General features: G+C 42.0%; 1 protein-coding gene across 1 annotated transcript in view; it reads left to right on the top strand.

Annotated features, from left to right (window-relative positions):
* Nucleotides 1-13,823, top strand: part of KCNH5 (potassium voltage-gated channel subfamily H member 5) — a 174,080-nt gene that overhangs the window by 24,495 nt on the left and 135,762 nt on the right. The window contains exon 4 of the mRNA XM_075426830.1: nt 593-721. Coding sequence (XP_075282945.1) covers nt 593-721 — 129 coding nt within the window. The remainder of the gene's footprint in view (nt 1-592; nt 722-13,823) is intronic.

Raw genomic sequence — 13,823 nt, 5'->3', positions numbered from 1 at the left:
ATGAGGAGGTGGAGGGTATGACCTGAAACACAGAAAGAAAATTGAATCTCCTGATTTGTCCTGATAGGTCATTTACAGTCTATGTCTGGATTAGCTGAGGTCCTCTTAAATAATGGAGTAGCATAAAAGTTGGAGCATTTGACAGTATACTCCGATAGTTTTGGATTTGATAGCTCCGAATTATGTGAAGAAGGCATCAAAAATACTCTCCATCCATTTTTCTCTTACCTGCCTACCCTACAGACACTAAATTTGTGAGACATGCTGGGAAGAAACAAGAGCAGGAGAAGAAGAATCATGTATTTTATTTCAGAATGAGGATTTATAAAGCCTCTGATTTATAAAGTCTCTGCTTATCAGCTAATTAAAATTGGTAACATTCCCCTGTTTAAATGAATCTGCAAAAATAGGAATATGTTGTTTTCCTTTGGGAAGGTAAAACAAGAAGATCTGGAAGATGTAGAAATACCTAGATATGGTCCTAAACTGCATGTGTGTTATAATAGCATATAAATGATGAAATACTCTGTGTATGGGCGGGGGAAAGTTTGTGCTACACCGCAGTCCAATGTCACCTTTTTCTTTGCTTTAGGAACCCCAGTTTGGTTCTACATGCAAATTGCACCCATAAGAAATGAGCATGAAAAAGTGGTTTTGTTCCTGTGCACTTTTAAGGATATCACCTTGTTCAAACAACCGATTGAAGATGATTCAACAAAAGGTAAATATGAAATACAGTATTTTTCTTTGGTAAGTGATAAAGTACATGCTGAGCTCAGTCCTCTGACAGAGATATGTCATGCCTGTGATCTGTGTCTTGAATTCAGGAAATGTTTTGTGACTTCTCAGACTTTTGATGCCACTCTCCTAATTATTGCTTAAAAATGAAAGACAAATCACCATGAGTGGAAATTCCCTAACAACATTTTGCCAGAGTCACAAGCCTTCCTTTCTCTTTGTAATTTCACTACTTTTTCACTACTTTTTTTGTTTGTTTGTTTTTTAGCTGGCATTTACTAAAAATTACACAGCTTTTGAGTCATTTTAATACTGTGTTGTTTTGGGACACCTTACTAGTAAGGGACTGGCATCTTCTTTTTATCGAAAAATAATTTCAGCTCCTTTTGGCTGAGATGTTGGTATTTCCTCCCTTTCTCACTGTTGGAGATGAAATGCAATGGAAGCAGACCATCTGGGTCCTTCATTACTGGCCAGCGATGTTTACTGCATGGCAGAGGACATTGTACTTGCTGTTTAACAGCTGCTGGTGATGGTGTTTGTTGAGATGTGCCATGCTCTTGTCACCTAACAAGCCATGGCCAGACCCGCAGCCTTGCTCAAGAGAGTATTGGTGGGGAAAGGTGCAGAGGATCTAGCAGCATCCTCTGCGTTGGTTCTAAGATGTGTGTCTTGTGTCAGGTTCATGTGTGTTGCTTTGGGTGAAATCATGGCACATTTACATAAATAAGGGCAGGTATGCTACAGCATCCACATCCCATCTTCACTTGGAAGTAGCCTTCTGATGATTAGTTCCTTGCTATTTTTTTCTCTTCATGCATGGAGAAGGCTTGATATCTCACCGAGAGTGATGTGTACTTTAAGCCATGTACTTTAGAATACACCTCGTGTCATTTGAATGCAAGCAGGATTTAAACTAGTGTCTTATGGTCTAGATAACATTATATGTGTTTGGGTAACTGAAAAGTAGATTTATAAAGGCAGACTTAAAATAAAATTAAAGCCATCTCTTTGGGTAACACCAAATATGAGATTTTTTTTGTCTAGAGAGTATTATCTATGAAGTTATAAGATCCCGATATAGGAATACCTTCTCAGCCATCATAAGCTTTAGTGCCTCTACAATTTAGTTAGCAACCTGCAAATGTTCCTTTATTTCACGTTCAGCTCCGTAACATGGAATTCTTCCACCTGGAAATAATCTGAAATTTTTAGGATAAATGCCAGTTAACTGAAAGGACTTTATTGGAGGTCTGAAGGCATCGGACTGGCTCCTTGTTGCAGCGTATATAATATGTGGTGGGAGCTCATCAAGGAAAAAGCCAGTCTTTGCAAGGATCTTCTTGTAGGATTTTGTATTTGATGCTTTCTGGGGGAATCGAGATGTAGCTCACATGGAACCAACGCCCAAATTCCCCTTTCACCAGCACCGCCTCGCTTTCTGCAGTACGTATAGATGTACTGAGGAGAGTGGGGCTGCAGCAGGACAGAGAAAACGTATTGAAGGTGGCTCCCCGGTGCAGAAATGATGAATGTTGCCTCCTTTGGATTCTTGGCCTGGGAGATACGTCCCCTGCTGCCTTCCCTGGGGAGGCAGGGATATGCTGGGTAGTTGAGCCCTCCGCTCCCCGTCTTGTGGCTGAAGAGGAGCAGAATCCACCTGGCATCCATTATAGAACAATATATGTTCCTATGGGAAAGAGCAATAGCTGCAAAGTGCGTAACTTGTACTGCTGTTCTCCGCTGAAGGGAACCATTAGTTAAAATGCCAGGTGTTAACTATGAACATTGCAAAATATTGTCAGCAGGCAGAGAGGTTTCACTGCATGATTAAAGAGTATTTACTTCTGTGAAAGTCGTACTTTAAAAAAAAAACTTTAAGAAACAAAACCCAAAACACAACACCGCAGAAGGTAGTACAGCCACATCTCTCAAGTGACTTTAAGGCATACGATTGGAGACTTATGAATTTGCTCAGGATGCTTTGATCAGAGCATTGATTAACATTGATCAGTACATCCAACAAGCTCCGTAACTGCAAACCGTTGACCTGATTTTTTCTTCTTTTGCTTGAATTAGAGCTTGTCTTTTATATTCTTCATGTAAAAAAAATCACATTCAAACATTTGCATCATTTTACAGCAAGGATGGGAAACCAGCCCTGTTGCCTTACCCTCTGTGTCTCAGCTGGGTGGATCTGCGGGATGCCACGGAACTAGGATCACAGTGTTGTTTTGTCAGACGTGATGCTAGGAGAGATGCATAGTTCATTGTCCTTGCAGATAACATTACAATGTGCTTAGAAGCTGTCAGGCCACTTTCTTTTTGAATTATGTGACTGGTAAACATAAACATTACAGTTTAGTGGAGAATTTTTAAATTTTTGTAAAAAGCATTTCAGTAAAATACTGCTGTTGGGTGCTAGGATTTGTCATTGAAAGGGCTATTTTTTTTCTTTTTAAAAGAAAGATTTTTTCTGTGGAAATTCTGCCAGGACCGTGCAATACATAATACATAAGTAACTATGGTGCAGATGAGTTACTGTCTATTACTTATGGGAGCAGTAAATTTGAGATAAAAAATTCAACAGAAATAAAATATTGATGCTATTATGCAATAATCTTTCCGTACCAATATATTCTGCACTGTTTGAAGGTATGCTGCTTTGTTGTGAAGATTCAGTATATCGTGCTCCGGCGAGGTACAAGGATTTGGTATTTAAATCATAACAATGGGTGTATCTACACTGCAGGGTGTCTATCTGTCCTGGCTCCTGCAAATAAATGGTTGGGTTTGCCAGACCTGCTTGTGGTGGCTGCAGCGCGATCAGCATCTCATGTAGACCTTGCAAGGGAACAGCAGTTTTGGGGGACAGAGAGCAGTACCCGGGTGCTGAGGATGCAGAACTGCTCAGAAGTGTCAAAGAGCTTGTCATACTTCTGAAAACAAGGCATACAAACAAAAGAAAATAGTTGTCTTACTACAAAGCCTGTTGCAAGGGAAAGGTGGGATTTTTTTCCTGATACGGGGTCAAAAACATGATGGTTTACAGGCTCAGAACAAGAAATATAGCTGACAACATGGGGACTAGCCCCGTGCGAGCAAGGGGAGTTGGCGAGGTCTGGGGCACAGAGGCAGATGCTGTGTGTGTCTGTTTACCTGGGTGCTCACCCTTCGCTGGGTGTTAATGCTGTCAGAAAGGGGGTGGGGGGGGTGGGAGGGGGCTTTGCTTGCAGGAAGGAGTAAAAGTAGTGAAAAATTTTCCCGGGTGACCCAGGAGACTGTGAATTTGTTGCAGGCCAGAGAGCTGTTGAAACTTACTGCACTGAAGGCAAGACTGGAGAAAAGGGATGTTTAAAAGCTACCTTCCTCTAATAAAATATAGTGGCAGAGATCAAAAACCTTGTTTTCTGAGAGGGTACAGGAAGTTTGACACTGAAGATTTGACTGACTTGTTTTCGTGTTACTCATGCTGGTATCTATTATTGCTGGGTGATGTGCAGCAATGTAACAGTGACCAAAAAGTACCTTTGTATCCTTGTAAATGGAAAATGGCTTCAAAAGTGTCTAACCGTGCAAAAGTGTAAAAATACCTCAAGCCCCTCCCCCCCCCAAAAAAAAACAACCCACAAACAATCCAACTCAAACCCAAGCAACCCAGCATCTCAAGTAGAAACAGTTGATAATGATGGTGATAATGGAAGGAAACATCAGCCATGAGCTTGATGTGTTCACTCCTGGGTGAAGATGCCACCAGCAGCTGTGTAGGTGTGGAGGGTAGGGGGAACACTCCTCCGCTGACTGGATTTATGGTTTTATGGTTCACAGTGCCCCAGCTCCTGAGTTGGTGGCTGGAGGAGCTGTGGATGGTGGCAGCGTGGAAGAAGCAGTATGAGAATTAGTGATGGGGCAGGAGGTGTTGCAGGAGATGATGGCCACACTTGGTGGTCACTAGGACAATGCCTTGTTTTCCAGTGAAGGAGCTGTTCTGTGTTTTGTCTGGTCTCCCTTTCTTTCCTTCTGCTTTTCCTCTTTGGTAATATGAACATTTGTCTGCTCTGGATTCAGTACAAAGCAATAGGTCCTACCTGTGGTGGTGAAGGGCCGGATTCCGAGGTGTCCTGGCTGAATGCCTTACACAGCAGAGGTGGAAGGCGATTACAGGCATTTGAAAGATTGTATTATGTATTTTCTTCCAGGGAATAAAACCCAAAGAATCTTCTTTTTAATGTTTGTACCATTGTAGGGTCACAGTTGGATGCTTTTGTCAGCGTGCTGTGCTTTTATTCTGTCTTTACCCAATGGCCTTTTAAAAACATCTGAAGACTTTCAATCCCTCCAAAGACACACAGTGGTAATAATCTTATGTTTATTTGTCAGAAAAAAAATGAGGCCATTTTTCTGGGCCCTAGCTATTAGAAGGGCAAATCGGGCCAGTTAAAATGTTAACAGCGTTTGAAGCCAGGAGTGCTGTAGATTATACTGAACTGAAAGTTTAAGGGTAGAGATAAAGACTGGCATTTTTTGGCTACTAGTCAAGTTTCACCTAGTTGTGCAATGGCTTTATTCCTTTTGTTATCGTCAGTGAAGAAAAAATGTGGCCTCTAGGTAAACTTGGATGCTTATTCGGGTAGGATTCTCACTGGTTATTTCGAGTCCCTTTTGCGTGAAGTATCAGGCTTGTCACCTGCTGGACGTGATTGGGGAGGTATGGTGAATATTGATGGGATGCTGAATTAGGATTCAAAGATGTGTTAATGAGGCTCCTACAACTCAGGACCATGTGCTGTTAACAGATGGGATCAGGAGATGGCACAGCAGTATCCTGAAGTTGGGTTTTTTTCACTTGATAGAGCCAGACTTTGATAATCAAGACTGTCTGGGACAATGCTGTAATGCTTCCAGTGATATAACTCTTTACGGTTATATAACTCTATATAATGACACAACTCTATCTCAGAGTGTGACAGGGCTATAAAAAGTGTAGTAGTTGCAGAAATACGCACTTATGCTTGCTAATCCTTGCTAAGCCTATAATTCTGATCCTTTTTTATCTTTAATAAGTGCAAGTTATTAAGCATATATAACTAGTTGCACAAGGGAACTTTTTTCCTTGAGGGGGTATCAATCCTGGTGATAACAGAAGAAGTGGGTGGAGGGAATAGAGCACGAAAATGAGGTTTCTACCTTTAGCTGAAGCACAGTGTACCCTGTTGAATACATCACCTTGACAGTAATCCATAACAGTAATTTAATAGGTCACAATTTGGATATCCTTACTGTGTTTTTATTGCACTTTTTCATGGCTGTAATAACAAGGGTTTTGGTGCTAGAGACCCACTTGTTCTGGTGCTTTTTCCTATTGCTCTGATCTGCAGAGTTTCACCCCCCCCTCCGTTCCTTCAGGCGCCAAGGAGATCGCCTCCATCTCTCCATTCTGCCCTGGGTCTAGAGTGCAGCATCCAGGGACACGTGGGCCTTGCGAAAGGACTTTGTGGGGGATGACAAGAGAAGTGGTCATTTGCCAGGACATCAGGTGGGCTTCCAGTGTCAAGAGTAGACAACTCGGAGGAGTGATGCTAAGATGTAGTCTTATGGTATTTGAAACCATCTATTTTGGATGGGCACAGCTTGCTAGTAACCAGGAAGACCTTCCAAGGTCACTTTGCTCCTGTTTCTGCAGGACAGGCATCCTGATTATTGTCTTCAGTGACATGCTGGAGGCACTTTTAGCAGACACTGCAAAGGCTGAATGGTCACGAACAGGTGGTTGTTGCCTAGCTCCTAGGGGTGACGCTCCCAGGCCTTATTTCTGCCCCCCTCCTTTCTCGCTTTGCTGCTGTCAGAGTCGCACCATGATGAAGAACAGATAATTTCCATACCCAGGTCCGTTTAGTTTCCTTTACAGAAATCAAGTACTTTTCTGAATCTGGTATTGCCTTTTGAGGCTTTTGTGTGCTCCATCAACAATCCACAATGCACATTAACTGTCTGTAAATTTCTAGAAGTTTAATGTGCAACGAAAAAGAAATCCCATTGAAATCAAACCTAACCCTCTGAGAGACGGAGTTAAACTGGAAGCTGATCTTTAAAGTAGTAAATGTTTGTAGATGGATATATGTTCTAAGCAGAAAACTGAATGCTCATAAGCCATATATTAAATAATAAGTATAGATTTAGTAGAGTTAGAGAGTTTAAGAGTCTAATCTGTATATAATGGGCCATTACATTTCACTAAGTTATTCCTCCACTGAACCCATGAAGTTATGTTTAACTAAACCACCCCCTCCAGACAAACACCCAGTATTGATTTAGAAGTCTGAAGAGACTGAGGATCCGCCACATTCCTTCGTATTTTTCTTGCTTTTTCATTACACTAATTGCTTTAAAAGAAGTATCATAATTTAAATTAACCTGGCTTCAGCTTCTTGCAGTGGCATATTCTTATGGATTTTTCCCCTGTACTGAAAACATCCCATAAAGTCACTTACACATATAATCAAGGCATCACTCCACCTTCTTTTGATCAAATAAATGCTCTGTCTAGCCTGATCTCAGAGGTCTGGTGATGGCAGATACAGACATTTTAGCTGCACTTTGATCCAGCTTGTTGGCAGCAGTAGGGATAAAGCCGTGGTGACACAAATTTCAGCCTCCCAGGTCCCAAATCAGTTTCTGCAGCTGTTATTGTAGCCAGGTGGCTTCATAGCTAACCCCTCAATATTGCCCATTGCTCAGCCTCTCCAAGCCTCGCTCTTCCTGTTGTATATCCAAGGAGTAGATAACTTTTTGCCAAAGCAAACCACATGCTGAATTGCTCATCTCCAAAGTCCTCTGGATCCTTTTCAGAACTGGTCTTTGCTAGGGACGTTTCCCCCTCCCATGCTGGAGATAAAATTTTCATTGCTTTTGCCTAGATATGTGATTTCCATTTAAAATACAGTTTAATAGCACATGCCTGGTTATTAAGCACATCATCCTACGTGACTGCCCTCACTAGTGTTTAACATTCCTCTAATCTTCCTGTCATCTGGGTATTTTACCAGTCATTTTAGAATGACTTTCAAACCACAGAGAAAAGCACTGAATAGAGGCCTGTCCACTGGGGTCCAAAAGGCCCTCAGTGATAATTTTTACTGTTTTCCACTACTCCTTGTTAGATATCTGCCAGGTAGCGAGTTCTTCATCCATTTAACCTTTCTCAGTAGTCTCAGTGTTTTGTTGAGAGTGTCACACAGTGTCAGTGCAGTGAAGATTACTGTGCTGGAGGATTCGGCCAACGTGTGGGTCTTGGATGATACAAATGCAGCACCAGGATGAGGTGGTGTTATGTGATGAGCACTGTGGCTGTTCTGGTTTGGGAGCTGTTGGTGGAAGGTCCTTGGCTGTGCAGGAGGGAGCAAACCAGGGGCAGCTGCTGAGGTTGTCATCAAGTCAATGGTCCATGTTGCTGCCCAGTCCAGCCCCAGAGAGGGAGCACTGGTACAGGGAGCTGCCCTGGCTCGTGCCTCTTTTGTGTACATCATAAGTATGCTGTGGCTCCGGCTGGCCATTGCGTTTGGCTCGCAGCTTGTTCTGTCAAGGCGTTTGGCTGTCTTCCTGAGCCACATTTATACTCTTATCAAATAATGAAATTAACAACGTGGGGCATTTTACATTATTCCTTATTGACAGTCATTCATTATGTTCCTTTCCTTTTCTTTTTTATTAAACATACTGAAACTCAGATCGGCTTTTCTCTCATTTCGCCTGGCACTGAGATCAAGCTAAGCAACCTGCAATTACTTGGGTCAGCCTGTTTGCCCTTTCTGCATATGGGTGCAGAAAGTCTTTTGGTCATACTCTGGAAGTTCTTTAGAAACTTCATTGGTGCTGTAATAAATCTAACCAGACAAAGATTTTTCCTGTATGTCTTTAGCTTTCCATGTCCATTCACAAGCCGTAATTTCCCATTCATATAAGTACTTGTTCTTTCTTTCTTGCCGTCTCTGTGTGCTTATTGTATACTGATTTTTAATTTTTGGCAACTGCCTTCCTTTTGACCCTGAGCCTTTGGCTGGTGTAGTCTTTTTCCTTGACTGTTGAATGGCACCATTATGCTGTCTGACAAACTCCTGAAAGCCACTTGACTGGCATTTATAGTACTTAGTCTCTTCCCCCCCCCCCCCCCCCCCCCCCCAGTGTGTGCTTGGTTTTATATACTTTTGGGAAATAGGTTCTTGGTGGCCCTATGTGTGTGTGTATAAAGCTTGCCCTTAGTTGCAGAAGCATGAAATTTAAGAAGTTGTGCACTATAAATTTATAGCTATAGCAGATAAATTTAAAAATACGTTGTGTACCAAATATAGTCTAGTGGTATATGAATCTTAGCACTTTTCATCAGTAGATTTCAAAATGACTTGCAAGATGGGTCATTAGCATTATCTTTATTCTAAGGACAAACTGAAGCTCGGAAAGGTTGAGTGATACGCCCAAGATTACCTGATGATTCTTCACTTGAGCTCCCCAGTAGTTGCAGTGGGTGGATGGTAACTGGGAATACAACATTAAGCAAGAACAGAGGTCAGATGTAAAAATTATCCCAAGAGTGCAGTGCATCATCAGACAGTGGAATGCACAGAATTCCAAATCAGGAAATTTATCCTAATATTTTGAATTATGTTTGAATAGACTCTGTGGTTCTTCAGTCTGTAAATAGTTTTACTGCATCATGGGAGTAATTGAGCTTTGTTTGACTATTATTCTATTTATTCAGGAATCCCATTTATCCCTCTCTCTCTAACAAAGCAAAACCAGGATGATTAAGTTTTTCAAAGGGACAATAAGCTCTTTCAGCAATACTTTACCTGCAGTAAAGAACAAACAGCCAGCCATTGCAATGGTTTTAGTGTCTGAATGTCTAGAAATAGCTGAGATTTGTACATGCTAACTATTGATGCAAAAGGATGATCCATGTTATCAATTGAATTCCAAACTGCCTAGTTCTGAGCAGTGACAGCTCTTTGCTTTTGTGGCTAAGTCATAGAGTATATATTATTTAAGCACTCTGTATGTTAAATGTTTCATGGTCTGCCGTGAGAGGAGAAGAAGAACCTTTCCATGGTCTGGAGGTGTTACTTACACTCCTGCAGGCAGGATTCAATGTGAGCATTGCTGTAATTACCCTTTGCCGGTTTTTTTACATACAATATCATTCTTAACCCAAGTGTTTTCACTGCAGTCTAAGATATTGGATAGTTCCCTGTTACATTGATTTAAAAGCCTTCATTATTTCTGATCCTTTTAAGACCAGACAAACCTTGACAAAAAGGTTAATTGCAGCCCAGTAGAGCTACACTAATGTTTTATTAGAGGGAACTAGTCATGTCTAGATTTTTCAGAGCAAGTGCACTATAAAGAACATTGACATCTTGCCTTCAGAATTTTAAACTCTTCATAAACTCTGAGGTATGAATTTAGCTTTAAAATAACATAATATAGTTTACGAACTAGATACTTTATTTTTTTTTTTCAATGTAGCTGCTAGCTAAGTAGCTAAATCCATATTTGGACTTGTACGCAAATCCAGTAAGAAAGACTGCAGGTTTTCGGTTCCCAATTAAATTATGGGGGGATTTGAAGGATTTTCTCACTTGCAAATACCTATATTTGAAAACATTTGCTGTTATCTTTGAAGGCAATGTGTAGACCTACGGACTGCTGAGGTTTGTACAGGGAAGGTGGCTTAAACACTAGTGGAGCGAAAGAGCCAAAGTTGCCTTTGCTCATTGGCCTGTACTTGGGCAGAGGCTTCCTCCCGGCGGAGGACACTGCCTGGGTCGGACCCAGCCCCTTGGCAGGAGTGTCCGTGTGTGATGGGCACCAGGAGTTGCTCCTCAGGGCACGTGGGAGGACCATCAGGAGGCTCACAGTTTTGGGTGGAGTCTAACCAATTCGCTGCCTGCTTTGTGACCTTGAGAGATTTAAAGGTTTTGTCTCCAGATAGCCGTTAGGAAACAGTGATTCTGTCCCATCCCTTCTGCCTGGGGAAGCCTCCCTTGCTGTGCTTTCTTTGGGTGGCTTTCACCCCGTACACTGCACCAGCATCTTTGACCTGGGTGACATTCCTCCTTACTTAGAGAAGGCAGCAGAGGAGTGGGTGTTGGAGATGGATGAGAGTGTTTGTGTACTGGATTGATGTGCAGGGTGTATTAATGGGAAGGAGATTGATGACCAGAAGGGCAGGGAGAGAGGTCCCTGTGGTAATGCAGTTCGCAGGAGGTCCCTGAGCACCGAGTAAGCCGTGAGTGCAGCGGTGGAGGGGAGCTGTTAGGGGAGCAGCTGCCACAGAGTTGTTCTCATCCCAGCTGTCCCATGTGAAACACTGTGATTGATTCAGGATCTCAGGAAGAAAGATGTGTGGGCATAGTACTACACTTGCTGGAGTAGTACCTGATGGAAGGTCGCATGCTGTAGTGAGTAAGAGGTTTCAGGTAAGATAGTTTGGACTTTCTGACAGGGGAGGCATGATAGGATCAAGTTCTAAGCTGGAAATACTGTTTCCCCCTTAGACACCACATTATTTCTATAGTGGTGTATACTCAGGAGGTGGCTGAGTGAGCATCTTAGAGCTATCTGGAAAGATTTTACCGCTCTGAGAAGGTGTTCGGGTGCTCTGTCTGCTTCACTTGACTGTTGCCTTCTTCCCTTCTGTGCTTCTGCACTCCCTCAAGCATCCTGGCACAACACTAACAGCTTCAACTTATGTTGTAGCAGCTAAGGTTTGAAAGAAATACTAGTTTATTTCTTTTTAATTAATTTAGTACTCATTTTTTTCCCTCCAGAAAAACCCTTGGCTCAGCCATTGTGTGAAGTACACCACTAAGTCATCCCTGGCTCAGTTAGCTCTTCAGTCAGAGGCCTGTCAAATTGGCAGTCCTAATTAGAGCAAGAGACATGGAGAATATTTTGTGGATGTAAAGTATTTAATTGTGACTAAAACACATGGAGGAAGAAGAAAGTTGTGTGCTTGGAAGGCCAGCATTACAGCTGGGCCAAGGCAGAGACTAGTTTAGTCCATGTCTGTCAGCATCCTTTCCTTCTTTATGTCCTGTTTTATTAACTGTATGGAGTTGTTAAACTTGCATCATCAATTTCTTGAGAATGCAAAAATTTTGAGTAATGGAAAGGAACAGGGAAATATTTTCCTGTTTGTGAACAGACCCTTGTTTTGGATCAGGAGAATGAATGCATATCAAAAGGGTGTTTTTTTTTAAAGCAGGGGTACAAATTCTTCTGGTTTTGTCCATGAATCAGTAAGTAATTAAAGAGAACCTGGGGAAACAATCATTTTATATGTATTTTATTCCAGAATTTTCCATCTGGGGTAGTTAACACCTTTCTCTGAAATACCCAGTTTAACTTCTGGTAAGGACGAGCAGCTGCTGGCCTGATCTGGGGTGCGATCTGATGGTGTTGCCTTTGTTCCTAAGAATTTGAGTGCAGTGGTGCAAGTTCAAGGTATTATTTTTCACGTGGTGCTGTGGAAGAAAGCCACCATCCAGCTGAGCTGAAGAGAGCATCAGAAGTGTTGCTTTTTCTCACAAGTAGGTTTTTATCCTTCTTGCACCTGCTATTTGTGCCGCTTCTTTACTCCTTCCAGACTGAAAATATCTGTGAGGACAGGCGGTCACTAATACACGGGATAAAATTATCATTCTTTTCAAGTCCCTGACTGTAGAGGAAAAGAAAGGAGAGAATCATTTGAAGAAACATTGACAGCAGTAGGCAGCTATGCAAATTTTGCCTGGTCTATTTAAATGTACACATTGGTTTTAAATATAATTCTGAACTTATCTAGTCTACAACAAGGTCAAGAAACAGAGAAATGTACCCTGTACAGATTATTTCAGACACGAGGCAGCCTGTATACATTTTCACCTTCCCACTCATACCCCAGTATCTTGCTGTTGCTATGTTTTTAAATCTCTTGGGTTGTAAATAGGAAACAAAAGAACCTGGTACTTTTTCACGCTATTGCAGGTGGAGAAATTGAAGCAGGTAGAATAATGCTGGACTTTGTGCTGAATTAGAAAAAGGTCATGTTAGCATATTCTGTACTTCAGCGTCCAGAATCATGGGCTTCACAGGGCTGAAAGAAGTGTGAAAATGGGAAGCCTCTAAATGAGGCTGGAAGGGTTTTTGCAAAAGGTCTGTGCTAGCACAAAGCAAAGCTTTGGTCTTGATGGAGAAAGGACACGATGAAATGGTTTGCTCTGTGAAAAGAAGAGGTCAGACCAGATGTGCAGAGTAATAACCCTGAATGCTAAAATGTGTGGCTTCTTTCTTTCACATGATATTGATGATCTCACCAAGGTGGAAAAGGAGTATTTGAAAAAGTCATAGTTCTTCCTTTCTTTTTATTTGTATAGCTAAAGGATTGCGGTTGTCTGTTATGTATCTTATTCCTTCAGCTCTTTGTGGTACACCTTTCCCAACCTCCCCAGGCTTTCTGTATTTACAGTTAATGCAGAACGGATGTTTTTCTTACCTGAGACGATAAAAAGGGGTTTCTTACCAGTTTTGCTATTCTAAGAGGAGAGGCATTTTTAAAACCCCTATTTTTCTGAGTGTTTCTCAGCCTGTGAAGCACCATAGGAAAGGATTTCTGGAAAGCACATGAAGCCATCTCCTGTCATTGCCAGCCCCTTACTCTTCCCCAAATCCTCATCAAATCACTGTACAGCTCAGTACCCTAAACCTCAGAAAATAAAGTAAAAGTTAAATCATTAACCATCAGCTACCAGAAGGGTCACAGAATCACAAAGTGGTTGAGGTTGGAAGTGACTTCTGGAGGTCATCTCATCCAACCTCACTGCTCAAGCAGGGCCTCCTACAACCGGTTGCCCAGGACCATGTGCATACAGCTTTTGAATATCTCCAAGCGTGGAGACTCCACAACATATCTGGGCAACCTGTGCTAGTGCTCGGTCACCCCCACAGTAAGACAGTGTTTGCTGATGTTCAGATGGAAGCTCCTGTGTTTCATTTTGTGCCCATTGCTTTGGCCCTGTCCCGGGGCACCACTGAAAAGAGCCTGGCTCCAT

This window comes from Opisthocomus hoazin, chromosome 7 (genome assembly GCF_030867145.1).
Source record: "Opisthocomus hoazin isolate bOpiHoa1 chromosome 7, bOpiHoa1.hap1, whole genome shotgun sequence".
NCBI classification, from domain to species: domain Eukaryota; kingdom Metazoa; phylum Chordata; class Aves; order Opisthocomiformes; family Opisthocomidae; genus Opisthocomus; species Opisthocomus hoazin.
This window is presented reverse-complemented; position numbering and strand designations above follow the sequence as displayed.